The sequence below is a fragment of the Pristiophorus japonicus genome, unplaced genomic scaffold, assembly GCF_044704955.1.
Source record: "Pristiophorus japonicus isolate sPriJap1 unplaced genomic scaffold, sPriJap1.hap1 HAP1_SCAFFOLD_29, whole genome shotgun sequence".
NCBI classification, from domain to species: Eukaryota; Metazoa; Chordata; class Chondrichthyes; family Pristiophoridae; genus Pristiophorus; species Pristiophorus japonicus.
This window is the reverse complement of record NW_027252668.1, coordinates 4,183,840-4,211,583: the sequence shown is the minus strand read 5'-3', so window position 1 is coordinate 4,211,583 and position 27,744 is coordinate 4,183,840. Positions and strand designations below refer to the sequence as shown.

General features: G+C 45.1%; 1 protein-coding gene and 1 long non-coding RNA gene across 3 annotated transcripts; one reads left to right on the top strand and one right to left on the bottom strand.

Annotated features, from left to right (window-relative positions):
* Positions 1 to 246: 246 nt before the first annotated feature.
* On the bottom strand, positions 247 to 16,887 carry LOC139248337 (zinc finger protein 3-like). 2 transcript variants are annotated; one of them, XM_070872131.1, is made up of 3 exons: positions 16,834 to 16,887; positions 15,111 to 15,259; positions 247 to 1,463 (listed from the first exon to the last, which is right to left on the bottom strand). In XM_070872131.1, the coding sequence occupies exon 3, from the start codon at positions 1,148 to 1,150 to the stop codon at positions 509 to 511; it is 642 nt and encodes a 213-aa protein (XP_070728232.1). In that variant the 5' UTR covers positions 1,151 to 1,463; positions 15,111 to 15,259; positions 16,834 to 16,887; the 3' UTR covers positions 247 to 508. The 2 variants fall into 2 exon arrangements, with proteins under 2 accessions (XP_070728232.1, XP_070728231.1); XM_070872130.1 differs by lacking the exon at positions 16,834 to 16,887 and adding an exon at positions 16,446 to 16,799.
* On the top strand, positions 16,654 to 27,313 carry LOC139248338 (uncharacterized). Its single transcript, XR_011591056.1, has 3 exons — positions 16,654 to 16,695; positions 18,111 to 18,671; positions 26,905 to 27,313. It is a non-coding gene; the product is annotated as an uncharacterized lncRNA (long non-coding RNA).
* The last annotated feature ends 431 nt before the right edge of the window (positions 27,314 to 27,744 follow it).

The following is a 27,744-nucleotide window of genomic DNA, read 5'->3' as shown; positions in this document are numbered from 1 at the left end:
CCTGCTACTGCTCCTATTTTCTGTTTCAATGAGGGGATTGCAGTACCAGATGGGAGGGTCAACATTTGGAGACACTGATTCGCCATCAATTCCCATTCCCCTTCTTTCTGGTGGATAATGGAGAGGACACTATGTGTAATGTACAAGTCAGTAAGAATTGTCAGCAAGCTCTTTGTAATTGGAGATTTTATTCAGTGGAAACTTTGATACTGTATTGTAGATTTTGTACCAAAGATCAATTTAGGATTAAAGTAAAAGTTCATAATTTTATTGCAAACTAATTTCTGATGAGAATCCCTGAATTAAGGAGAAAGATTACAGACAGCAGTTCTTAAAGGGACACTGCAGCCCCAAGAACACAATCAGTAATATATCCAGAATATTCAACTCCAGCCCAGTTACAGGGGTTAGTAACACCAACAGAAACAAACCCCAACTGTCAGAATGAACACGATTTAATCGGAATGTGATTAACAGTAGCAATAACAACAGAATCCAAACCCTGCAGTCACTTGTGAACTTGCTGGTGTCTCAGCAGGTGGGATGACAGAGTGAATCCCTTCCTGCACTCAGAGCAGGTGAACGGCCTCTCCCCAGTGTGAACTTGCTGGTGAGTTACAAGGTGGGATGAATAAGTGAATCTCTTCCCACATTCAGAGCAGGTGAACGGCCTCTCCCCAGTGTGAACTCGCTGGTGTCTCAGCAGGGTGGATGACCGAGTGAATCCCTTCCCACACACAGAGCAGGTAAATGGCCTCTCCCCGGTGTGAATTCGCTGATGTGCCAGCAGGATGGATGGCCGAGTGAATCTCTTCCCACACTCGGAGCAGGTGAACAGCAACTCCGCAGTGTGAACTCGCTGGTGTGTTACAAGGTGAGATGAACAAGTGAATCCCTTCCCACACTCGGAGCAAGTGAATAGCCCCTCCCCAGTGTGAACTCGCTGGTGTCTCAGCAGATTGGATGACCCAGTGAATCCCTTCCCACACTCGGAGCAGGTGAACGGCCTCTCCCCGGTGTGAGTACGACGATGAATTTCCAGCCGTAATGGGATAATGAATCCCTTCCCACAGTCCCCACATTTCCACGGTTTCTCCATGGTGCGGGTGTTCTGTGTCTCTCCAGGTTGGATGATCAGTTGAAGCCTCATTCACACATAGAACACGTGTACAGTTTCTCCCCGTTGTGAATGCTGCGATGTTTTGTCAGTCTGTGTAACTAGTTAAAGCTCTTTCCACAGTCAGTGCACTGGAACGCTTTCACTCGGGTGTGTGTGTGTCTCGGTGCTTACCCAGTCATACCGATGTTTGAAATCTGTTCCCACAGGCAGAACAGGCAAACAATTATCCTTTCACATTCAAAGGCCAATGAAATTCAGGTCTTGATGAATCAAGTGACACCGTCAGATCTTGACGTGACGTTTGGTTTGAGTTTCCTGTCTGCAAATCACCCCTTCTGATACCCTGTAAAAGGAGTTTTCAAAACTCATCACTAAGTACAGGACAGAAATTCAGAATCGGCATAGGTAGTTTCCATCGAACATTCTTTCCTCTTCCAAAATTGTAAATCCCCGTCCCATAAAATGTCCCTCCTCCCTGTGTTGAAATCCAAGCACATCGCACATCTCTCGACTGCTTCTCCCCCACTTCCAGTTGTCACCAACAATTCTGACTGGGTTCAGTTCTACTCTCACTGGTTTCCCCCTCCCTCTCCTCCCCTAAAGGTGCTGACTCTGGCTGGGTTCAGGTCTACACTCACCAGTTTCTATCCAATATGTGACCCATGTGCCCAATCTCCATGTGTGAACCTTGACAGGTTATTCCACTGTCCTCATCTGAGGCCTCACACGTGCATTTTCCAGCAGGGTCACAGGACCCGCCTCCCAATGGCTCAGTGGGTGAAGTGGGGCTATCGAGCTCTGTTATAATTAAAGGATTAAGAATGAAACTCGGAACTAAAACGAGCTGACATAGGATTTTGTAGTGGTCAACTTTCCAAAGATGTTTAAAGGGAAATAACATGTCAGAATGATTAATTGTTACAAGCTGTGTAACCGGAGGACAATTACGAGAGGCCAAAATGTTGAACCACAGGAAGCCCACAGGGCAAGGAGTCAAAAGTGACAAATTGGAAAAACTCCATCTGGTATGAGATATAGGCGACTGATTGTGTGACGCGAAAGGGAATTCGTCAAGCAGCAATTGTGTACGTGGGCTTTGGGCCAATTAAACGGCATGTGGGGGAGGGAGGGGGCCGCGCTCGAGGCTGACATGCATCATTAAGTGAATAAAAGGTTGCTTGGAACTTTGTATCATTGGAGAGGCCTGGCTCCAGACAACCAGCAGGCGGCTCCCCACCGGTGCAAAATAAAGACGACTTGGATCTTCGAACCCAGACCTGGTGTTGAGTTTTATTTTAAATACCCCACTACAGAGGGTCAAAGCAACGCCCAGTGTGACTGAGGCAGATGTACAGGAGTGGCCCAGGTTTAATCTCTTCTGCATATCCTCCCCTTCTAATCCCCTGTAAAAGGAGTTTACAAAAGTCAGTACTGTAAGTAGGAACATAGGAACAGGAAAACACCATTCAGCCCCTTTAGCTGTTCCGCCATTCAATTAGATCGTGGCTGATCAGTCGCTTAACTCCGTCTACCTGCCTCGGTTCCATCAACCTTAATACCCTTGCCTAAGACGAATCGATCAATCTCAGTGTTGGAATTTTCAATTGGCCCCAGCCTCAGTTTTATGGGACACAGTTGCAACTTTCCACTACCCTTCAAGAACATAAGAAATAGGAGCAGGAGTAGGCCACATGGCCCCTCGAGCCTGCTGCGCCATTCAATAAGATCAAGGCTGATCTTGTACTTCAGCTCCACTTTTCCCGCATGCCTTGATCCCTTTAGTGTCTCAGCCCTGAATATACTCAACGACTCAGCATCCACAGGCCTCTGGGGTAGAGAATTCCCAACATTCACAACCTTCTGAGTGCAGAAATTTCTCCCTATCTCTGTCCGAAATGGCCGACCCCTTATCCTGAGACTATGACCTGAGACTATGACCCCTAGTTCTAGACTCTCGAGCCACGAGAAACAGCCTCTCAGCATTTGTGTGAGGAAGTGCTTCCTGACATCACCCTGAATGGTTTAACTCTAATTTTAAGATTGTGTCCCCTTGTTGTAGACACCCTCACCAGAGGAAATAGTTTCTCTATCTACCCTACCATCTCCTTTAAATCATCTAAAACAGCTCAATTAGATCACCCTTTAATCTTCCATATTCAAGGGAATACAAGCCTAGTGTGTGCAACCTGTCCTCGTCATTTACAGGTCATCACTGCAAGTACAGGATATTAGACATTTACAGCACAGAAGGAGGCCATTCGGCCCATCGTGTCCGTGCCAGCCTAATCCCACTTTTCAGCTCTTGGTTCGTAGCCTTGTCGGTTATGCCACTTTAAATGCATATCCAAGTACGTTTTAAATGCTATGAAGGTTTCTGCCTCCACCACCCTTTCAGGCAGTGAGTTCCAGACACCCACCACCCTCTGCATGAAAATATGACTCCTCAAATCCCCTCTGAACCTTCTACTAATTACTTTAAATCTTTGTCCCCTAGTTATTGACCCCTCTGCTAAGGGAAATAGGTTCTTCCTAGCCACCCTATCTAGGCCCTTCATAATTTTATACACCTCAATTAGGTCTCCTCTTAGCCTCCTCTGGTCAAAAGAAAACAACCCCAGCGTATCCAATCTTTCCTCATAGCTAAAATTATCCAGTCCTAGCAACATCCTCGTAAATCTCCTCTATGCCCTCTTTAGTGCAATCACATCTTTCCTGTAATGTGGTGACCAGAACTGCACGCAGTATTCTAGCTGTGGCCTAACTAGTGTTTTATATAGTTGAAGCATAACCTCCCTGCTCTTATATTCTATGCCTCAACTAATAAAGACAAGTATCCCATATGCCTTCTTAACCACCTTATCTACCTGGCCTGCTACCTTCAGGGATCTATGGACCTGCACTCCAAGGTCCCTTTGTTCCTCTACACTTCTCAGTATCCTACCATTTATAGTGTATTCCCTTGCCTTGTTAACCCTTCCTAAATGCATTAGCTAACATTTATGCGGATTGAATGTAATTGCCACTTCACTGCCCACCTGACCAGTACATTGATATCTTCCTGCAGACTGCAGCTTTCTTCTTCATTATCAACCACACGGCCAATTTTCATATCATCTGTAAACTTCTTAATTGTACCCCCTACATTCAAGTCCAAATCATTGATTATATACAACAAAACGCAAGGGACCATGTTCTGAGGCCTGCGGAACCCCACAGGGGTCACAAAAATACACATCAACCATTACCCTTTGCTTCCCTCCTCAGAGCCAATTTTGGATCCAACTTGCCACTTTGCCTTGGATCCAATGGGCTTTTACTTTTATGACCAGTCTGCCATGTGGGACCTTATCAAAAGACTTAAATCCATGTGGACTACATCAAACACACTACCATATCAACCCTCCTTGTTACCTCCTCAAAAATTCAATCAATTTGATCAGACACAACCTTCCCTTAACAAATCCATGCTGACTGTCCTTGATTAATCTGTGACTTTCTAAGTGAAGATTTATCCTGTCCGTCAGAATTTTTTCCAATAATTTTCCCACCACCGAGGTTAGGCTGACTGGTCTGTAATTACTCGGTCTATCCCTTTCTCCCCTTTTAAACAATGGTACATTGTTAGCAGTCCTCCTGTCCTCCGGCACCACATCTGTAGCCAGAGAGGATTGGAAAATGATGGGCAGAGCCTCTGCTCTTTTTCTTCTCTTAACAGCCTGGGATACATTTCATCTGGGCCTAGGGATTTATCCACTTTCAAAGATGCTCAACCCCTTAATACTTCCTCTCTCATTATGTTTATTTCATCTAATATTTCACTCATCGTCCCTGATTGCAATGTTCACATCGTCCCTCTCTTTTGTGAAAGCAGAAACAAAGTATTCATTACAAACCATACCCACTTCTTCCGCCTCCACACATAGGTTTGCTTTATGGTCCCGAATAGGCCCTACTCTTTCTTTAGTTATCCTCTTGCTCTTAATGTATTGATAAAACATCTTTGGGTTTGCCTTGATTTTACTTGCCAATATTTTTTCATGCCCTCTCTTTGCTTTCCTCATTTCACCCCTGTACTTTTTATACTCCTCGAGGGGTTCTGCAGAGTTGAGCGCTCGGTATCTGTCATAAGGTTGTCTGGATTGCTTTATCCTATCCTGTATGCCCCTTACGTTTGACAGTGACTTGCCCAAGTCTGAAACTGGAGTCTTAAACTTAAATAAAGCCAACTACATAGATATGAAGCGGGAGTTGGAAAAATAAATTAAAAGGTATGGCAGTAGATAAGCAGTGGCTAGCATTTAAATAAATATTTCTTAATTCTCAACAAAAATACATTCCATATAGAAACAAAAACTCCACAGGAAAAGTGATCTATCCGTGGCTAACTAAAGAAGTTAAGGATAGAGTTGGATTCCAAGAAGAATAGTATTAAGCCTGAGGATTGGGAGTTTCAGAAACAGGAAAGGGTCACCAAAAAATTGTTAAAACGGGAAAAAATAGAATGAGAGAAAACTAGGCAGAAATATAAAAACAGATTGCAAGAGCTTCTATTAGTATATAAAGAGGAAGAGAGTAGAAAAAGTAAACATTGGTCCGTTAGAGGCTGAGACAGGAGAAATATTTTGTATCTATCTTCACAGTAGAAGACGTACAAAACATACCTAAAATGGTGGGGAACCTCGGGTCAAATGAATATAAGAACATAATAAAAAGGAGGATTGGCCATACGGCCCTTCGAGCCTGCTCCGCCATTTAATATGATCGTGGCTCAGGTCCACTTCCCTACCCGTTCTCCCTCATTAAGAAACTGTCTATTTTTGAGTTAAATTTATTCAATGTCCCAGCTTCCGCTGCTCTCTGAGGCAGCGAACAGATCCACAACCCTCAGAGAAGAAATTTCTCCTCATCTCAGTTTTAAATGGGCGGCCCCTTATTCTTAGATTATGCCCCCTAGTTCTAGTCTCCCCTATCAGTGGAAATATCCTTTCTGCATCCATCTTGTCAAGCCCTCTCATAATCTTATACGTTTTGATAAGATCACCTCTCATTCTTCTGAACTCCAATGAGTAGAGGCCCAGCTACTCAACCTTTCCTCAGAAGTCAACCCCCTCATCTCTGGAATCAACCTTGTGAACCTTCTCTGAACTGTCTCCAAAGCAGATATATCCTTTCGTAAATATGGAAACCAAAACTGCACGCAATATTCCAGGTGCGGCCTCACCGATACCCTGTACAACTGAAGCAAGACTTCCCTGCTTTTATACGCCATCCCCTTTGCAATAAAGGCCAAGATTCCATTGGTCTTCCTGATCACTTACTATACCTGCAGCACTTTGCAAACTTTCATGCACAAGTACCCCTAGATCCCGCTGTACTGCAGCACTTTGCAATCTTTCTGCATTTAAATAATAACTTGCTCTTTGATTTTTCCTGCTAAAGTTCATGACCTCACACTTTCCAACATTATACTACGTCTGCCAAATTTTGCCCACTCACTTAGCCTATTTCTTTTCATAGATTTTTTGTGTCCTTCTCACACATTGCTTTTCCTCCCATCTTTGTCTTGTCAGAAAACTTGACTATGTTCCACTCGATCCCTTCATCCAAGTCGTTAATATAGATTGTAAATAGTTGGGGTCCCAGCACTGATCCCTGTGGCATCCCACTGGTTACTGATTGCCAATCCGAGAATGAACCATTTATCCCGACTCTCTGTTTTCTGTTAGTTAGCCAATCCTCTATCCATGCTAATAATTACCACCAACCCCGTGAACTTTTATCTTGTGTAGTAACCTTTTATGTGGCACCTTGTCAAATGCCTTCTGGAAGTCCAAATACACCACATCCACTCCCTTTATCCACCCTGTTCGTTACATCCTCAAAGAATTCCAGCAAATTTGTCAAACATGACTTCCCCTTCATAAATCCATGCTGACTCTGCCTGACCGAATTTTGCTTTTCCAAATGTCCTGCTACTGCTTCTTGAATAATGGACTCCAACATCATCCCAACCACATATGTTAGGCTAACTGGTCTATAGTTTCCTGCTTTTTGTCTGCCTCCTTTTTTTAAATAGGGGCATTACAGTTTTCCAATCTGTTGGGACCTCCCCAGAATCTAGGGAATTTTGGAAAATTACAACCAATGCATCCACAATCCCTGCTGATACTTCTCTTAAGACCCTAGGATGCAAGCCACCAGGTCCAGGGGATTTATCTGCTTTAATCCCATTATCTTACTGCATACCACCTCCTTAGTGATTGTGATTGTGTTAAGTTCCTCCCCCACTATAGCCCCTTCACTATCCACTGTTGGAATATTATTAATGTCCTCTACCATAAAGACTGATACAAAATATTTGTTCAGAGTTTCTGCCATCTCCATTTTCCCCATTACTAATTCCCCGGTCTCGTCCTCTAATGGACCAATATTTACTCTAGCCACTCTTTTCCTTTTTATATACCTACAGAAACTCTTGCTATCTGTTTTTATATTTCGTTCTAGTTTACTTTCATAGTCTATCTTCCCTTTCTTAATCATTTTTTTAGTCATTCTTTGTTGGCTTTTAAACACTTCCCAATCTTCTGTCCTCCCATTAGTTTTGGCCACATTGTACGCCCTTGTTTTTAAATTGGATACAGTTCTTTATTTCTTTAGTTAGCCACGGATGGCTACCTTTGCTCTTATGCTCTTTCCTCCTCACTAGAATGAAGGTGAGGAACTTAATTTAATTAATATAAGTAGAGAAAAAGTACTTGAGAAACTAATGCGACTAAAAGCCGACAAGTCCCCTGGACCTGACGGCCTACATCCTAGGGTTCTAAAAGGGATAGCTGCAGAGATAGTGGATGCATTAGTTTTGATCTTCCAAAATTCCCTCGATTCGAGAACAGTCCCAGCGAATTGGAAGGTAGCAAATATAACACCACTATTCAAGAAAGGAATGAAAGAGAAAACAGGGAACTGCAGGCCAGTTAGCCTGAAAGCAGTCATCTGGAAATTACTGGAAGCCATTGTTAAGGAAGTGGTATCAGGGCACTTAGAAAATCATAACATGATTAGGCAGAGGCAACATGGTTTTCATGAAAGGGAAATCATGTTTGACAAATTTATTAGAGTTTTTTTGAGGATGTAACTAGCAGGACAGATAAAGGGGAACCAGTGGGTGTAGGATATTTGGATTTCCAAAAGGCATTCGATAAGGTGCCACATAAAAGATTATTGCACAAGATGAGGGCTCATGGGATTGGAGGATTGGTTAACGGACAGAAAGCAAAGAGTAGGGATAAACGGGTCCTTTGCAGGTCGGCAGGCTGTAACTAGTGGGGTGCCACAAGGATCAGTGCTGGGGCCTCATCTTCGAACAAATCTACATTAATGATCTAGATGAAGAGACCGAGTGTAATGTATCTAAGTTTGCTGATGATACAAAATTCAGTGGGACAATAAGCTGTGAGGAGAACACAAGAGTCTGCAAAGAGATATAGATAGACTATGTGAGTGGGCAGGAAGGTGGCAGATGGAGTATTATGTTGGGAAATGTGTGGTAGGAAGAATAGAAGAACAGAATATCTTTTAAATGGTGAGAAACTTTTAAATGTTGGTGTTCAGAGAGATTTGGGTGTCCTTTTACAAGAAACACAGAAAGCAGAAACAGCAAGCAAAAAGGAAGGCAAATGGCATGTTAGGAAAATTGATGGGATTGAAGGCCGATAAATCCCCAAGGCCTGATAGTCTGCATCCCAGAGTACTTAAGGAAGTGGCCCAAGAAATAGTGGATGCATTGGTGGTCATTTTCCAACATTCTATAGACTCTGGATCAGTTCCTATGGATTGGAGGGTAGCTAATGTAACTCCACTTTTTAAAAAAAGGAGGGAGAGAGAAAACAGGGAATTATAGACCGGTTAGTCTGACATCGGTCATGGGGAAAATGTTGGAATCAATTATTAATGATGTAATAGCAGCGCATTTGGAAAGCAGTGACAGGATCGGTCCAAGTCAGCATGGATTTATGAAAGGGAAATCATGCTTGACAAATCTTCTAGAATTTTTTCAGGATGTAACCAGTGGAGTGGACAAGGGAGAACCAGTGGATGTGGTGTATTTGGACTTTCAAAAGGCTTTTGACAAGGTCTCACACAAGAGATTAGTGTGTGAAATTAAAGCATATAATATTGGGGGTAAGGTGGATAGAGAACTGGTTGGCAGACAGGAAACAAAGAGTAGGAACAAACGGGTCCTTTTCAGAATGGAAAGCAGTGACTAGTGGGGTACCGCAAGGTTCAGTGCTGGGACCCCAGCTCTTTACAATATATTTAATGATTTAGACAAAGGAATTGAATATATCTCCAAGTTTGCAACTGACACTAAGCTGGGTGGCAGTGTGAGCTGTGAGGAGGATGCTAAGAGGCTTCAGGGTGACATGGACAGGTTAGGTGAGTGGGTAAATGCATGGCAGATGAAGTATAATGTAGATAAATGTGAGGTTATTCACCTTGGTGGCAAAAACAGGAAGGCAGACTAATATCTGAATGGTGACAGATTAGGAAAAGGGGAGGTGTAATGAGACCTGGGTGTCATGGTACATCAGTCATTGAAAGTTGGCAGGTGGTGAAGGCGGCAAATGGCATGTTGGCCTTCATAGCGAGAGGATTTAAATATAGGAGCAGGGAGGTCTTACTGCAGTTGTACAGGGCCTTGGTGAGGCCTTACCTTGAATATTGTGTACAGTCTTGGTCTCCTAATCTGAGGAAGGGCATTTTTGCTATTGAGGGAGTGCAGCAAAGGTTCACCAGACTGATTCCCGGGATGGCAGGACTGACATATGAAGGGGTAGCCTGGGGGAGGAATTCATAGAATGCATACGGGATTGTTTCTTCGAACAGTATGTTACAGAACCTACAAGGGAGCAAGCTATCTTAGATCTGGTCCTGTGTAATGAGACAGGAATAATAAACGATCTCCTAGTAAAAGATCTTCTCGGAATAAGTGATCACAGTATGGTTGAATTTGTAATACAGATTGAGGGTGAGGAAGTAGTGTCTCAAACGAGTGTACTATGCTTAAACAAAGGGGACTACAGTGGGATGAGGGCAGAGTTGGCTAAAGTAGACTGGAAACAAGGACTAAACAGTGGCACAATTGAGGAACAGTGGAGGACTTTTAAGGAGCTCTTTCATAGTGCTCAACAAAAATATATTCCAGTGAAAAAGAAGGGATAACCAGCCGTGGATAACCAAGGAAATAAAGGGGAGTATCAAATTAAAAACCAATGCGTATAAGGTGGCTAAGGTTAGTGGGAAAATAGAAGATTGGGAAAATTTTAAACAACAGCAAAGAATGACTAAGAAAGCAATAAAGAAAGGAAAGATAGATTACGAAGGTAAACTTGCGCAAAACATAAAAACGGATAGTAAAAGCTTTTACAGATATATAAAACGGAAAAGAGTGACTAAAGTAAATGTTGGTCCCTTAGAAGATGAGAAGGGGGATTTAATAATGGGAAATGTGGAAATGGCTGAGACCTTAAACAATTATTTTGCTTCGGTCTTCACAGTGGAAGACACAAAAACCATGCCAAAAATTGCTGGTCACAGGAATGTGGGAAGGGAGGACCTTGAGACAATCTCTATCACTAGGAGGGTAGTACTGGACAGGCTAATGGGACTCAAGGTAGACAAATCCCCTGGTCCTGATGAAATGCATCCCAGGGTATTAAAAGAGATGGCGGAAGTTATAGCAGATGCATTTGTTATAATCTACCAAAATTCTCTGGACTCTGGGGGGGTACCAGCGGATTGGAAAGCAGCTAATGTAACGCCTCTGTTTAAAAAGGGGGCAGACAAAAGACAGGTAACTATAGGCCGGTTAGTTTAACATCTGTAGTGGGGAAAATGCTTGAAACTATTATTAAGGAAGAAATAACGGAACATCTAGATAGGAATAGTGCAATCAAGCAGACGCAGCATGGATTCATGAAGGGGAAATCATGTTTAACTAATTTACTGTAATTCTTTGAGGATATAACGAGCATGGTGGATAGAGGTGTCCCGATGGATGTGGTGTATTTGGATTTTCAAAAGGCATTCGATAAGGTGCAACACAAAAAGTTACTGCAGAAGATAAAGGTACACGGAGTCAGAGGAAATGTATTAGCATGGATAGAGAATTGGCTGGCTAACAGAAAGCAGAGAGTCGGGATAAATGGGTCCTTTTAGGGTTGGAAATCGGTGGTTAGTGGTGTGCCACAGGGATCGGTGCTGGGACCACAACTGTTTACAATATACATAGATGACCTGGAAGAGGGGACAGAGTGTAGTGTAACAAAATTTGCAGATGACACAAAGATTAGTGGGAAAGCAGGTTGTGTAGAGGACACAGAGAGGCTGCAAAGAGATTTAGATAGGTTAAGCGAACGGGCTAAGGTTTGGCAGATGGAACGCAATGTCAGAAAGTGTGAGGTCATTCAGCTTGGGAAAAAAAACAGGAAAAGGGAATATTATTTGAATGGGGAGAAATTACAACATGCTGCGGTGCAGAGGGACCTGGGAGTCCTTGTGTATGAATCCCAAAAGGTTAGTTTGTAGGTGCAGCAGGTAATCAGGAAGGCGAATGGAATGTTGGCCTTCATTGCGAGAGGAATGGAGTACAAAAGCAGGGAGGTCCTTCTGCAACTGTATAGGGTATTGGTGAGGCCGCACCTGGAGTACTGCGTGCAGTTTTGGTCATCTTACTTAAGGAAGGATATACTAGCTTTGGAAGGGGTAGAGAGACGATTCACTGGGCTGATTCCGGAGATGAGGGGGTTACCTTATGATAGTAGATTGAGTAGACTGGATCTTTACTCATTGGAGTTCAGAAGGATGAGGGGTGATCTTATAGAAACATTTAAAATAATGAAAGGGATAAACAAGATAGAGGCAGAGAGGTTGTTTCCACTGGTCAGGGAGACTAGAACTAGGGGGCACAGCCTCAAAATACGGGGGATCCAATTTAAAACCGAGTTGAGAAGGAATTTCTTCTCCCAGAGGGTTGTGAATCTGTGGAATTCTCTGCCCAAGGAAGCAGTTGAGGCTAGCTCATTGAATGTATTCAAGTCACATATAGATAGATTTTTAACCGATAAGGAAATTAAGGGTTACGGGGAGCGGGCAGGTAAGTGGAGCTGAGTCCACGGCCAGATCAGCCATGATCTTGTTGAATGGCAGAGCAGGCTCGAGGGGCTAGATGGCCTACTCCTGTTCCTAATTCTTATGTAAGACTAGGCTTATATTCACTGGAATTTAGAAGAATGAGAGGGGATCTCATTGAAACATATAAAATTCTGATGGGATTGGACAGGTTAGATGCAGGAAGAATGTTCCCGATGTTGGGGAAGTCCAGAACCAGGGGTCACAGTCTAAGGATAAGGGGTAAACCATTTAGGACCGAGATGAGGAGAAACTTCTTCACTCAGAGAATTGTGAACCTGTGGAATTCTCTACCACAGAAAGTTGTTGAGGCCAGTTCGTTAGATATATTCAAAAGGGAGTTAGATGTGGGCCTTACGGCTAAAGGGATCAAGGGGTATGGAGAGAAAGCAGGAATGGGGTACTGAAGTTGCATGATCAGCCATGATCATATTGAATGGTGGTGCAGGTTCGAAGGGCCGAATGGCCTACTCCTGCACCTATTTTCTATGTTTCTATGTTGTCCTTTATTGCAAGGGGGTTGGAGTACAAGAGTAAGGATGTCTTGCTACAATTTACAAGGCCTCAAGTGAGACTACACTTGGAGTACTGAGCACAGTTTTATCGAAGGAAGGATATACTTGCCTTGGAGACGGTGCAACAAAGGTTCACTCGTTTGATTCCTGGGATGAGAGGGCTGTCTTATGATGAGAGATTGTGCAGAATGGCCCTATACACTCGAGTTTAGAAGAATGAGAAGTGATCTCATTGAAACATTTCAGATTCTGAAGGGGATTGACAGGGCAGATGCTGAGAGGTTGATTCCCCTGGCTGGAGTGTCTAAGATCAGGGGGAACAAGTTTCAGGATAAGGGGTAGGCCATTTAAGACTGAGATGAGGAGGAATTTCTTCACTCAGAGGTGTGTGAATCTTTGAACTTCTCTGTCCCTGAGGGCTGTGGATGCTGAGTCTCTGAATATATTCAAGGCTGAGATAGATGGATGTTTGGACTCTAGGAGAAACAAGGGATATGGAGATCAGACGGGAAAATGGAGTTGAGGTCGATGCTCCTATTTCTTATGTTGACATCCAGGGGGCTCTAGATTTATTAGGTGCACATTTCTTTAAGGGAACATACTTGCTCTGAACCCTCAATCTCCTCCTTGAATGCCTGCCACTGCTCTGACACTGATGTATCTTCCAGTAGCTGTTTCCAGTCCACTTTGGCTAAATCACATCTCAGCATTGTAAAATTAGCTTTTCCCCCAGTTGAGAACTTTTTATTCGAGGTCTATCTTTGTCCTTTTCCATAACTACCCTAAATCTAACTGAATTGCGATCTGGGAGACTGAAGAGGGATCTGGGGGTCCTTGTACATGAAACACAAAAGGTTAGCATGCAGGTACAGCAAGTAACCAGGAAGGCAAATGGAATGTTGGCCTTTATTGCAAGGGGGATATAGAGTATAAACGTAGGGAAGTCCTGCTCCAACTGTGTAGGGCGTTGACAAGACCACACCTGGAGTACTGCGTACAGTTTTGGTCTCCTTATTTAAGAAAGGGTATACTTGCATTGGAGACAGTTCAGAGAAGGTTCACGAGGTTGATTCCTGAAATGAAGGGGTTGTTGCATGAAGAGAGGTTGAGCAGGTTGTGCCTACGCTCATTGGAGTTGAGAAGAATGAGAGGTGATCTTATTGAAACATACGATTCTGAGGGGGCTGGACAGGGTAGATGCAGAGAGGATGTTTCTCCTCATGGGGGAATCTAGAGCTGGGGGCATCATTGTAGAATAAGGGGTCGCCCATTTAAGACAGAAATGAGAAGGAATTTCTTCTCAGAAGATCATGAATCTTCGGAATTCTCTACTCCAAGGAGCTGTAGCGGCTTGATCATTGAATATATTTAAGGTGGAGATAGACAGATTTGTGAATGATAAGGGAGTCAAGGGTTATGAGAGTGGGTGGGATAAGATCAGCCATGATCTGATTGAATGCAGCAGCAGGCTCAAGGGGTCAAATGTCCTACTCCTGCTCCTATTTCTTATGATCACCAGCACAAAAATGTTCTTCTATTGATACCCTTTCCACCTGCCCAAGCTTCATCCAGCCTAATCCCACTTTCCAGCTCTTGGTCCGTAGCGCTTCAAGTGCACATCCAAGTACCTTTTAAAGGTGGTGAGGGTTTCTGCTCTACCACACTTTCAGACAGTGAGTTCCAGATCTCTACTATCCATTGGGTGAAGAAATGTCCCCTCAAATTACCTCTAAACCTGCTACCAGTCTATGCCCCCTGGTTGTTGACCCCTCTGCAAAGGGAAATCGGTCCTTCCTATCCACTCTATCTAGACCGCTCATAATTTTATATACCTTATTAAGCACTCCACTCAGCCTCCTCTGTTCCAAAGAAAACAAGCCCAGCCTATTAAGAGAGTTGGTGGGCTGGAGGAGGTTACAGAGATAGGGAAGGCTGAGGCCCTGGAGAAATTTGAACAAGACGATAAGTATTTTAAAGGCTGATGGCATCTGCCATCTCACCCAGCTCAGAATGTGACTCACTACCAACAGGAAGGATGTTACTTTAACTACAACAAATGCTAATGAGCGGAAATCAATCTCTGTACCTTTAACTAACAACATGGAAAGAGAGAATTGAATGATCTTTAAACACCTAGTCCACTTGACACTAAAGTATCTGAAACTCAGAATAGGAACACCAGGGAAACAAAATACTGACAAATGTTAAACTGTTTTGTTGACAAAAGAAATCTGGATTTAACTTTTAAAAGATAAATTGTTTTACAGGGGCTCACACTGACTCACCTGAGAGGCCGACCCAGGATCCAACCTTCAAGCACCACGATTGGTTTCAGAACTTGCTGATCCCTGAGCTCACCAGCCTCTGAGCTCTCTTCCTGTTGGTTCCCAGTGCAATCAGTCACCACTGGCCAACATTACGCTGCCAGATTAAGCTGAGGGGCACAGAGGAAGAAATAAAATGATGCCGTGAACCTGAGTTAAGAAATAAAATTACAGAAGCATGATTAAATGAGGAGAGGCCATATAAACTAAAGGGTACAATCCTAAAGGGGATGCATGAACAGTGAGACCTGTGGGTATATGTGCATAAATCGCTGAAGATGGCAGGACAGGTTGAGAAAGCAGTTATAAAAGCTTACAGAATCCTGGGCATCACAGATGCGCTGAGTACAAAAGCAAAGAATGTTATATGAGGAGAGACTGGATCAACTGGGCCTTTATTAACTGGAGTTTAGAAGGATGAGAGGGATCTCAAAGAAACGTATAATATTCTGACGGGACTGGACAGGTTAAATGCAGGAAGAATGTTCCCGACGTTGGGGAAGTCCAGAACCAGGGGACATAGTCTTAGGATAAGGGGTAGGTCATTTAGGACCTGAGATGAGGAGAAACTTCTTCACTCAGAGAGTTTTTGATGCCAGTTCATTGGATGTATTCAAGAGGGAGTTAGATATGGCCCTTACAGCTAAAGATATCAATGGGTATGGAGATCAAGCAGGAAAGGGGTACTGAGGGAATGATCAGCCATGATCTTATTGAATGGCGGTGCAGGCTCGAAGGGCCGAATGGCCTGTTCCTGCACCTATTTTCTATGTTTCTATAATGAACCTTTATAAAACACTGGTTCAGCCTCAACTGGAATACTGTGTCCAATTCTGGGCACCGCACTTTAGGATGTGAAGGCCCTCAAGAGGGTGCAGTAAAGATTTACAAGAATGATTCACGAGATGAGGGACTTCAGTTACGTGGATAGACTGGAGAAACTGGAGCTGTTCTCCTTGGAGCAGAGATGGTTGAGAGGAGATTTGATAGAGGTGTTCATCATCATGAGGGGTCTGGACAGAGAGAAACTGTTCCCATTGGCGGAAGGGTCCAGAAACCACAGATTTAAGGCGATTGGCGAGGGGGAAAGGGGACTCGCTGGGAGCTGGCATGGGCTCGATGGGCCGAATGGGCTTCCGTGCTGTAACCATTCTCTGATTCTGTGAGCAGAACCACTCTGTTCCCTGACACAATCGAAAGCCTTCCTGATTGTAACCACCTCTGTAAAACTGCCCTGCACCGTTACTGCTCCAAGGTGTACCAGCTTGATTCATGTCACTGGTCACCATCCTGTACCTGATGGCCTCCCTGCACCAAGATGGCCGCCGCGCATGCTCTCTGCCCTGCAGCCGGACCATGGGCCGCAATACGACGTCACAACAAGCCCCACCCCTCTCACTCCCTGCAACGAGCAGGAGGCCCCGTGCAGCACAAAGATGGCGGCAGAACTCCCCAGCAACCGCCATCTCTCTCCCACCGCCAGTAACCGAGGCCCGGCCCCGCCCGAAGCTCCCCTGCAGCCGCCGCCCGCGGTGTCAGTGAGTGTGTGAGTCCGCAGGGAGCCTGGGCGCGCCCCGGGCCGCTCCTCCCTCCTCCGCTGCGGCTGCGAAACGTCCAGCCGCCCGCCCGCGGACAAGCTCCACAATGGGCTGGCCCCGCGCCTGCGCACAAGTCCCCGCCTCACCCGCTGCGGCTCTCCGAACATCCCGGTCCGCGAGCGGAGCCCGCCACCAACCGCCAACCCGCCCGCGCGCCGCCACTCAGCCCGCAGCCAATGGCGAGGCCGCGCGGGCCATCCGCCCACCCAGCGCGCGCTGCTCCGCGCCAATCAGCGGCGGGGGGCGGGGCTTGGCTCCAATCAATCAATGTGAAAAATAAAGGGCGCGCTCCTTAAAGGGGCAGGCTCTCTTCAAAGTTTAAGGCTCTGTGTCTGTTTAAAGGGGCAGTGTCACTGTGCCTGTTTCATCAGCATCATCCTAGGCAATCCCTTGGAATCGAGGAAGACTTGCTTCCACTCTGAAAATGAGTTCTCAGGTGACTGAACAGTCCAATACGAGAACTACAGTCCCTGTCACAGGTGGGACAGACAGAGGTTGAGGGGAGGGGAGGGTGGGACAGGTTTGCCGCACGCTCCTTCCGCTGCCTGCACTCGATTTCTGCACGCTCTCGGTGACAAGACTCAAGGTGCTCAGCGCCCTCCCAGATGCACTTCCTCCACTTAGGGCGGTCTTTGGCCACGGACTCCCAGGTGTCAGTGGGGACGTTGCATTTTATCAGGGAGGCTTTGAGGGTGTCCATGTAACGTTTCCTCTGCCCACCTGGGGCTCGCTTGCCGTGAAGGAGCTCCGAGTAGAGCGCTTGCTTTGGGAGTGTTGTGTCGGGCATGCGGACGATGTGGCCTGCCCAGCGGAGCTGGTCGAGTGCGGTCAGTGCTTCAATGCTGGGGATGTTGGCCTGATCAAGAACACTGATGTTGGTGCGTCTGTCCTCCCAGGATCTTGCGGAGACATCGTTGGTGGTATTTCTCCAGCGATTTGAGGTGTCTCTGTGCCTGTTTAAATTTGAAGCATCTCTGTCCGTGTTTAAAGGGAGAGGGGGTGAAATTTGGCGATAACGGGATGTAAATGAGTTTGTGACTGGACGCAGTGAGAACAGTGCCTCCCGCTAAATTTGGGAGTTTTGCGGCGGCGGTAACACAGTGCGCCCCGCTTTGCTGCGCTTCGTGATGCTGATGTCATCGCCATGCATAGCACCCCGGCTCAAACATTGTCCTCGCCCCCTGGTTCTGACAACGACAGCTTCAGCAGTCGAGGGTCAGTCGGATGTCGGCTATTTACTTTTAATCGGACAATAATGCTTCTTTCTTAGTTTCACATAATCTCTGTTGCTGTTTAAAGGGAGAGAGTCTCTATGCCCATTTAAAGGGAGAATTTCTTTAGATTCTCTTATTACTTCAAACAGGTATGTCCCGCTTTGTGATTTGGAGAACACAACAGACAGTGAGGTCAGCACCAGTGACACCGAACCTCAATGCTCACATCAGCATCTTGGAAAAGATAAGAGGAAGGCTGCAGCGTCCAGGAGGACATCATTTGAACAGCCAACAAATAGCAAGAGGCAAGGGGCAATCCTCATTGGGGACTCTATCATCAGGCACACATAGAGCACCCTATGTAGAGGTAAGGCTCTGTCAAGAGCAATCTTCTGTTTTCCAGGGACCAAGGTAGCTGATCTCCAGGATTGTGTGGAAGAACTAATGAAAGGTGAGTGAAAAGATACTGTAATAGGTTTACATATTGGAACTAATGATATCATGGATAGAAGTCCATTTGTTTTGCAGGATTCCGACAAAAGCCTCATAGATGTCCTTCAGCAAAGGGGTGCAAGGGTAGTAGCTATTCCCAGTCATGTCCAGATCGATGGAGAGGAATAGCCGAATCATAGGGTTCAACATCTGGCTCCGGGACCTCTGCAAAAAGAAGCTTCACTTCATCGATAATTGGGAGGTGTTCGCTAGACAAGGTAAGTTGTTTCAGAGGGACAGTCTCCATCTTAACTTCTTGGGAGCCAAAAGGCTGGCAGAGGCTGTTGAGCATGCTTTGAGAAAGCATTTAAACTAACTCAGCTCGGGGATAGTGTCGATAAGTTCAAAGTTAGCCTTATTGCACATAGAAACATAGAAAATAGATGCAGGAGTAGGCCATTCGGCCCTTCGGGCCTGCACCACCATTCAATAACATGGCTGATCATTCCCTCAGTACCCCTTTCCTGCTTTCTCTCTGTACCCCTTGATCCCCTTAGCCGTAAGGGCCATATCTAACTCCCTCTTGAATATATCCAATGAACTGGCATCAACAACTCTCCGCGGTAGGGAATTCCACAGGTTAACAACTCTCTGAGTGAAGAAGTTTCTCCTTATCTCAGTCCTAAATGGCTTACCCTTATCCTTAGACTATGTCCCCTGGTTCTGGACTTCCCCAACATCGGGAACATTCTTCCTGCATCTAACCTGTGCAGTCCCATCAGAATTTTATATGTTTCTATGAGATCCCCTCTCATCCTTCTAAACTCCAGTGAATACAGGCCCAGTCGATCCAGTCTCTCCTTGTGTGTCAGTCCAGCCATCCCGGGAATCAGTCTGGTGAAACTTTGCTGCACTCCCTCAATAGCAAGAACGTCCTTCCTCAGATTAAGGGACCAAAACTGAACACAATATTCCAGGTGAGGACTCACTAAGGCCCTGTACAACTGCAGCAAGACCTCACTGCTCCTATACTCAAATCCCCTAGCTATGAAGGCCAACATACTATTTGCCGCCTTCATCGCCTGCTGAACTTGCATGCCAACTTTCAATGACTGATGTACCATGACACCCAGGTCTCGCTGCACCTCCCCTTTTCCTAATCTGCTGCCATTCAGATAATATTCTGCCTTTATGTTTTCACGCCCAAAATGGATAACCTCACATTTATCCACATTATACTTCATCTGCCACACGTTTGCCCACTCACCTAACCTGTCCAAGTCACCCTGCAGCCTTTTAGCGTCCTCCTCACAGCTCACACCGCCACCCTGCTTAGTGTCATCTGCAAACTTGGAGATATTACACTTAATTCCCTCATCCAAATCATTAATGTATATTGTAAATAGCTGGGGTCCCAGCACTGAGCCCTGCGGCACCCCATTAGTCACTGCCTGCCATTCTGAAAAGGACCCGTTTATCCCGACTCTGCTTCCTGTCTGCCAACCAGTTCTCTATCCACGTCAGTACATTACCTCCAATACCATGTGCTTTAATTTTGCCCACCAATCTCTTGTGTGGGACCTTGTCAAAAGCCTTTTGAAAGTCCAAATGCACCACATCCACTGGTTCTCCTTTGTCCACTCTACCAGTTACATCTCAAAAAATTCTAGAAGATTTGTCAAGCATGATTTCCCCTTCATAAATCCATGCTGACTTGGACTGATCCTGTCACTGCTTTCCAAATGTGCTGCTATTTCGTCTTTGATAATTGATTCCAACATTTTCCCCACTACTGATGTCAGGCTAACCGGTCTATAATTACCCGTTTTCTCTCTCCCTCCTTTCTTAAAAAGTGGTGTTATATTAGCTATCCTCCAGTCCATAGGAACCGATCCAGAGTCGATAGACTGTTGGAAAATGATCACCAATGCATCCACTATTTCTAGGGCTACTTCCTGAAGTACTCTGGGATGCAGACGATCAGGCCCTGGGGATTTATCGGCCTTCAATCCTATCAATTTCCCTAACACAATTTCCTGCCTAATAAGGATTTCCTTCAGTTCCTCCTTCTCACTAGACCCTCGGTCCCCTAGTTTATCCGGGAGAAGGTTATTTGTGTCTTCCTTCGTGAAGACAGAACCAAAGTATTTGTTTAATTGGTCCGCCATTTCTTTGTTCTCCATTATAAATTCACATGAATCTGACTGCAAGGGACCTACGTTTGTTTTCACTAATCTTTTTCTCTTCACATATCTGCAGAAGCTTTTGCAGTCAGTTTTTATGTTCCCAGCGAGCTTCCTCTCATACTCTATTTTCCCCTCCTTAAACCCTTTGTCCTCTGCTGTATTACAAAATTCCCCCAGTCCACAGGTTTGCTTCTATTTCTGGCCAATTTATATGCCTCTTCCTTGGATTTAACACTATTCTTAATTTCCCTTGTTAGCCATGGTTGAGCCACCTTGCCCATTTTGTCTTTACTCCAGACAGGGATGTACAATTGTTGAAGTTCATCCATTTGATCTTTAAATGTTTGCCATTGCCTATCCACCGTCAACCCTTTAAGTATCACTCGCCAGTCTATTCTAGCCAATTCACGTTTAATACCCTCAAAGTTAACTTTCCTTAAGTTCAGGACCCTAGTCTCTGAATTAACTGTGTCACTCTCCATCTTAATAAAGAATTCTACCATATTATGGTCACTCTTCCTCAAGGGGCCTCGCACAACAAGATTGCTGATTAGTCCTTTCTCATTACACATCACCCAGTCTAGGATGGCCAGCCCTCTACTTGGTTCCTCGACATATTGGTCTACAAAATCATCCCTAAAACACTCCAGGAAATCCTCCTCCACTGCATTGTAGTTAGGTTAGCCCAATCAATATGTAGATTAAAGTCACCCATGATAACTGCTGTACCTTTATTGCACACATCCCTTATTTCTTGTTTGATGCTGTCCCCAACCTCACTACTACTGTTTGGTGGTCTGTACACAACTCCCACTAGCATTTTCTGCCCTTTGGTATTCCGTGGCTCCACCCATACCGATTCCACATCATCCAGGCTAATGTCCTTCCTTATTATTGCATTAATTTCCTCTTTAACCAGCAACGCCACAATTCCTCCTTTTCTTTTCTGTCTGTCCTTCCTAAATGTTGAATACCCCTGAATGTTGAGTTCCCAGCCTTGGTCACCCTAGAGCTATGTCTCCGTAATGCCAATTACATCTACCCGTTAATTGCTATCTGCGCAGTTAATTCGTCTACCTTATTCCAAATACTCCTCGCATTGAGGCACAGAGCCTTCAGGCTTGTCTTTTTAACACACTTTGCTCCTTTAGAATTTTGCTGTAATGTGGCCCTTTTTGCTTTTTGCTTGGGTTTCTCTGCCCTCCACTTTTACTATTCTCCTTTCTATCTTTTGCTTCTGCCCCCATTCTACTTCCCTCTGTCTCCCTGCATTGGTTCCCATCCCCCTGCCATATTAGTTTAACTCCTCCCCAACAGCACTAGCAAACACTCCCCCGAGGACATTGGTTCCAGTCCTGCCCGGGTGCAGATTGTCCAGTTTGTACTGGTCCCACCTCCCCCAGAACCGGTTCCAATGCCCCAGGAATTTGAATCCCTCCCTTCTGCACCACTGCTCAAGCCACGTATTCATCTGAGCTATCCTGCGATTCCTACTCTGACTAGCACGTGGCACTGATAGCAATCCTGAGATTAATACTTTTGAGGTCCTACTTTTTAATTTAGCTCCTCGCTCCCTAAATTCGTCTTGTAAGATCTCATCCCATTTTTTACCTATATCGTTGGTACCTATATGCACCACAATAACTGGTTGTTCACCCTCCCTCTTCAGAATGTCCTGCACCCACTCCGAGACATCCTTGACCCTTGCACCAGGGAGGCAACATACCATCCTGGAGTCTCGGTTGCGGCCGCAGAAACGTCTGTCTATACCCCTTACAATAGAATCCCCCACCACGAAAGCTCTTCCACTTTTTTTCCTGCCCTCCTGTGCAGCAGAGCCACCCACGGTGCCATGAACTTGGCTGCTGCTGCCTTTCCCTGATGAGTCATTCCCCCGATGAGTCATTCCCCCCAACAGTACCCAAAGCGGTGTATCTGTTTTGCAGGGGGATGACCGCAGGGTGGGGGGAAAATATACAAGACGGTTTCCTGACTCAACATGTTAATGAAGTAACTTGGGATAATCATATATTGGATCTGGTGTTTAGTAGTGAGCCTGACCATGTATCAGGCCTCCACGTGGGGGAACATCTGAGCAACAGTGAACACAACATTATAGGGTCCCAATTGATTAGTAGAACTAAAGGGACTGAGAACCTGCGACTCGCACCACATTTCAGAAGGGCAAACTTCTCCAAAATGGCAGAGGACTTGCAACAGGTAAATTGGCCAACCCCCTCGGTGCTGATGCGACCGATGTTGAATATAAATGGAAAGTTTTTAAGAATAAGATTAAAAATGTGGAAAACCAACATGTAGACAAAATCAAAAGAAGGGAATATGGTAAGAAAAAGCCAAGGTGGCCGACTGGCTCTGTACAAAGACAAATCAGATATAAACAGAAATGTCTCTATAAATTAAATCATTTAACACTCAAATAAATAGGGTGAATACAAGGAACAACTAAAGAAAACGAAGGCTGCTATTCGATCAGCAAAAAGGCTAATGGAAAAAAGGATTGTGGACAACTGTGGCAGTCATGGGAAGAGCTTTTTGAGTTATGTGAAGAGTCAGAGAACTATCAAAGACTGTTTTGGGCCACTGAAGGGTGTTCAAGGACAGGTTACAAAGGACTCACTGAGTATGGCGGAAATATTAAATGAGTACTTTGCATCAGTCTTCACCCTTGAAGATCATGCTCAAATATTGGAATTTAATACTAGTTTTATCAGTAACATTAACTTATATAACCAGATTGTTTTAGAAAAAATTAAGAACTTGAAAATAGATTGAGCAGCAGGGCCGGATAATACCCACCCGAGGGTCCTCCGGGAGATGGGACATGTGCTGTGCGAGCCCCTGGTCTGTATTTTAAATAGCTCACCGCAATCTGGAATGGTTCCTACAGATAGGAAGGAGGCTAAGGTAGTCCCCATTTAAAAAGAAATGTGACAAGGCAGACCCAGGTAACTATAGGCCCAACAGTTTAATATCAGTAATAGGCAAGATGCTTGAAAGAATCATTAAGGGATGCAAGATATGAATACTTGGATAGGGAGGGACATATTGGGGAAATCCAACATGGCTTCATAAAAAAAGAGTTCATATCTCACAATTTTAATTGTATTTTTTGAAAAAGTTACAAAGTTGGTGGATGAGGGAAGCCCAGTAGACATTGTCTACTTAGATTTTCAAAAAGCTTTTGAGAGGATACCACACAAGAAGCTTCTCTGTGAGATGTGAGCCTCTGATATTCGTGGAAATATATTGAGCTGGATACAGATCTGGCTGGCAGGATGCCGGTAAAGAGCAGTTATAGATGGATTTGGATCTGTTTGGAGACAGTCACCAGTGATGTCCCGCAGGGATCAGTGCTGGGACCGTTGCTTTTCACTGATTATATTAAGGATCTGGATTTTGGGGTTGGGGGCACAGTTTGCAAATTTGGAAATGATACCAAGATCTGTGCAAGTGCTAGAACTGTGGAAGAGGCTCGTCTGATTCAGGCAGATCTTAAAGTGTTGGGAGTCTGGTCTCATGACTGGAAAATGATGTATAACTTAGATAAGTTCAGTGGTATGCATGTGGGCAGGGCAAATGCTCAACATTCGTAAACCCTCTCGGGAAAGGCATTAAAGATGGTGGAGATAGAAAGAGATTTGGGCATTCTAGTGCATACATCCTTAAAGGTACATGAGCAATGCTGTGCAGCGATAGCTAGAGCAAATAGGGTGTTGGGTGTATCCATAGGACAATGGAGTATAAGATGAGACGTACTGTTTTGTCCTGATACAATGCCTTAGTCAGGCCGCACTTGGAATACTGTGTCCAGTTTTGGTCTCCTCACATGGCGAGTGATATTAAGGCTCTGGAAAAGGTGCAGAAGAGGGCCACTAAACTAATTCCAAGTCTAAAGCATCTTAGTTATCAAAATAGGTTAAAAGAGTTGGGACTCTTTACCTTAGAGCAGCATAGACTTGGGGATATGATTGAGGTTTCTAAAATAATGAAGGGATAATAAATATCACCAACGATGTCTCCGCAAGATCCTACAAATCCCCTGGGAGAACAGACGCACCAAAATCAGCGTCTCGTCCAGACTAACATCCCAGTATTGAAGCACTGACCACACTCGATTAGCTCCGCTGGGCAGGCCACATAATTCGCATGCCACACACGAGACTCCCAAAGCAAGTGCTCTACTCGGAACTCCTTCACAGCAAACGAGCCAAAGGTGGGCAGTGAAAACAAAACAAGGACACCCTCAGAGCATCCCTAATAAAGTGTGGATGTGATGTATTTGGATTTCCAGAAGGTATTCGATACGGTGCCACACAAGAGGTTACTGCAGAAGATAAAAGCTCAAGGGGTTGGGGGTAATATATTAGCATGTATAGAGGATTGGCTAACTAACAGAAAACAGAGAGTCAGGATAAATTAGTCATTTTCCGGTTGGCAAACAGTGACTAGTGGGGTGCCACAGGGATCAGTGCTGGGTCCTCAACTATTTACAATCTATATTAATGACTTGGATGAAGGGACCGAGTGTAATGTAGCCAAGTTTGCTGATGAAACAAAGATGGGTGGGAAAGCAAATTGTGAGGACACAAATAATCTGTAAAGGGATATAGACAGGCTAAGTGAGTGGGCAAAAATTTGGCAGATAGAGTATAATGTGGGAAAATGTGAGTTTATCCACTTTGGCAGAAATAATAGAAAAGCAAATTATAATTTAAATGGAGAAAAATTGCAAATTGCTGCAGTACAGAGGGACCTGGGGGTCCTTGGACATGAAACACAAAAAGTTAGTATGCAGGTACAGCAAGTAATCAGGAAGGCCAATGGAATGTTGGCCTTTATTGCAAGGGGGATAGAGTCTAAAAGCAGAGAAGTCCTGCTGCAACTCTACAAGGTATTGGTAAGGCCCCACCTGGAGTACTGCGTGCAGTTTTGGTCTCCGTATTTAAAGGAAGGATATACTTGCATTGGAGGCTGTTCAGAGAAGGTTCACGAGGTTGATTCCGGAGGTGAGGTGGTTGACTTATGAGGATAGGTTGAGTAGATTGGACCTATACACATTCTATGCACATTGGAGTTCAGAAGAATGAGAGGTGATCTTATTGAAACAAATAAGATAATGAGGGGGCTCGACAAGGTGGATGCAGAGAGGATATTTCCACTGATGAGGGAAACTAAGGCTAGGGGACATAGTCTCAGAATAAGGGGCCGCCCATTTAAAACTGAGATGAGAAGAAATTTCTTCTCTGAGGGTCGTGAATCTGTGGAATTCTCTGCCCCAGAGAGCTGTGGAGGCTGGGTCATTGAATATATTTAAGGCGGAGATAGACAGATTTTTGAGCGATAAGGGAGTGAAGGGTTATGGGGAGCGGGCAGGGAAGTGGAGCCGAGTCCATGATCAGATCAGCCATGATCGTATTAAATGGCGGAGCAGGCTCGAGGGGCCGAATGGCCGACTCCTGCTTCTATTTCTGATATTTTTATATGTCCCTCCTTTTCGGAGGAGGGAGACAAAGAGAGGCTGCAGGGGCGGTTCAGTCTGGGACCGGGAGGGCGAGGGCGGTGTCTGGGTCAGTCTGGGACAGGGAAGGGTGAGAGGGGGATGGGGGGGGCTGGCTCTGGGTCAGTCTGGGGGAGGCACTGACTGCTCCAGTCCTGTCCAGTGCCTGGTAAATGGGGCACATTTCCTGAGTATATTGTGGGAAGGAAAGAGGATTGCAGTGTATTTCTGCACCCAGCCAGAGTCAGCATCTTCAGGAGAGGAGAGCTGCTGTGGATAAATGTAACTCCCCGCAGCTCACAGCGACAGTGCAGCTAACATGGGGGCAGGGGTGGGGGGAGGGGGGGGGTGGTGTCTGAATTGGCAGTGGGATCGCTCCCAGTGTGGAGACCCAGTGTCCCAGGTCTGTGGACCAGGTATCTGGGGGATGGGCTGAGGGATCGCTCCCCCCTGTGTGGAGACCCAATGTCCCAGGTCTGTGGACCAAGGCTCTGGGGGCTTCTCCAGGGTCTGTGACGTCCCACATGGTCTCTGTGGCTTCTCAGGCTGCAGCGCAGAATGTGGGGACTCGGCATCAATCTGACTCAGGATTCATGACCAGAAGTTTTGGAGAAGTTCCACTTCTGTCTGGGGACCCTCCAGCAGTGACTCCCCCAGAGACAGGGCAGTTCGTGCATCACCTATAGTGTGCAGTATGTTCAGTGTCTGACCCTGAGCTGCCCCAGGGAGGGGCAGTGTATGATGACCCTGTGGGGTGCAGTATGTTCAGTGTCTAACCTGGATCTGCCCTCATTCCTCCTGCTCTAGGGGGCAGTCACGCTCCAATCAGGCTGAATTAATTGGAGGGACAGCGTCATCTACTGGACACCGGCGGTATTTCAAGGCACTTCATGTCCGGCTCCATCCCAGAGAAATCCAAAACCAATCTGCAGATTCAATTCATTTTATTATCAATTGTTTAACAAACTTTAGCTCCATTTGTTGCAGCTTTCAGTATTTGAGTAAAACCCTTTTGATATTTTGTATTGGTCTTCATGGTAGAAGATACTAAATACATCCCAATAATAGATAATCAAGGGGATATAGGGAGGGAGGAACTTAAAACATTAACTATCACTAAAGAAGTAGTACTCGGTAAAATAATGGGTCTAAAGGTGGACAAATTCCCTGGAACTGGTGGCCTGCATTCTAGGGTCTTAAAAGAAGTGGCTGCAGAGATAGTGGATGCATTGGATGAAATCTGCCAAAACTCCCTGGATTGTGGAGAGGTCCCAGCGGTTTGGAAAACCACAAATGTAACATTCCTATTTAAAAAGGGAGATAGAAAACAGGAAACTATAGACTAGGTACCCTAACATCTGTTGCTGGGAAAAAGCTGGAGTCCATTGTTAAGGAAACAGTAGTGGGACATTTAGAAAAGCATAATACAGACAAGCAGAGTCAGCATGATTTTAATGAAAGGGAAATCATGTTTGACAAATTTGCTGGAGTTCTTGGAGGATGTAATGAGCAGGGTGGATAAGGGGGAACCAATGGATGTGGGGTATTTGGATTTCCAAGAGGCTTTCGATAAGGTACCATATAACAGGTGACTGCACGATAAAAGTTCACGGGTTTGGAAGTAATATATTAGCATGGATAGATGAT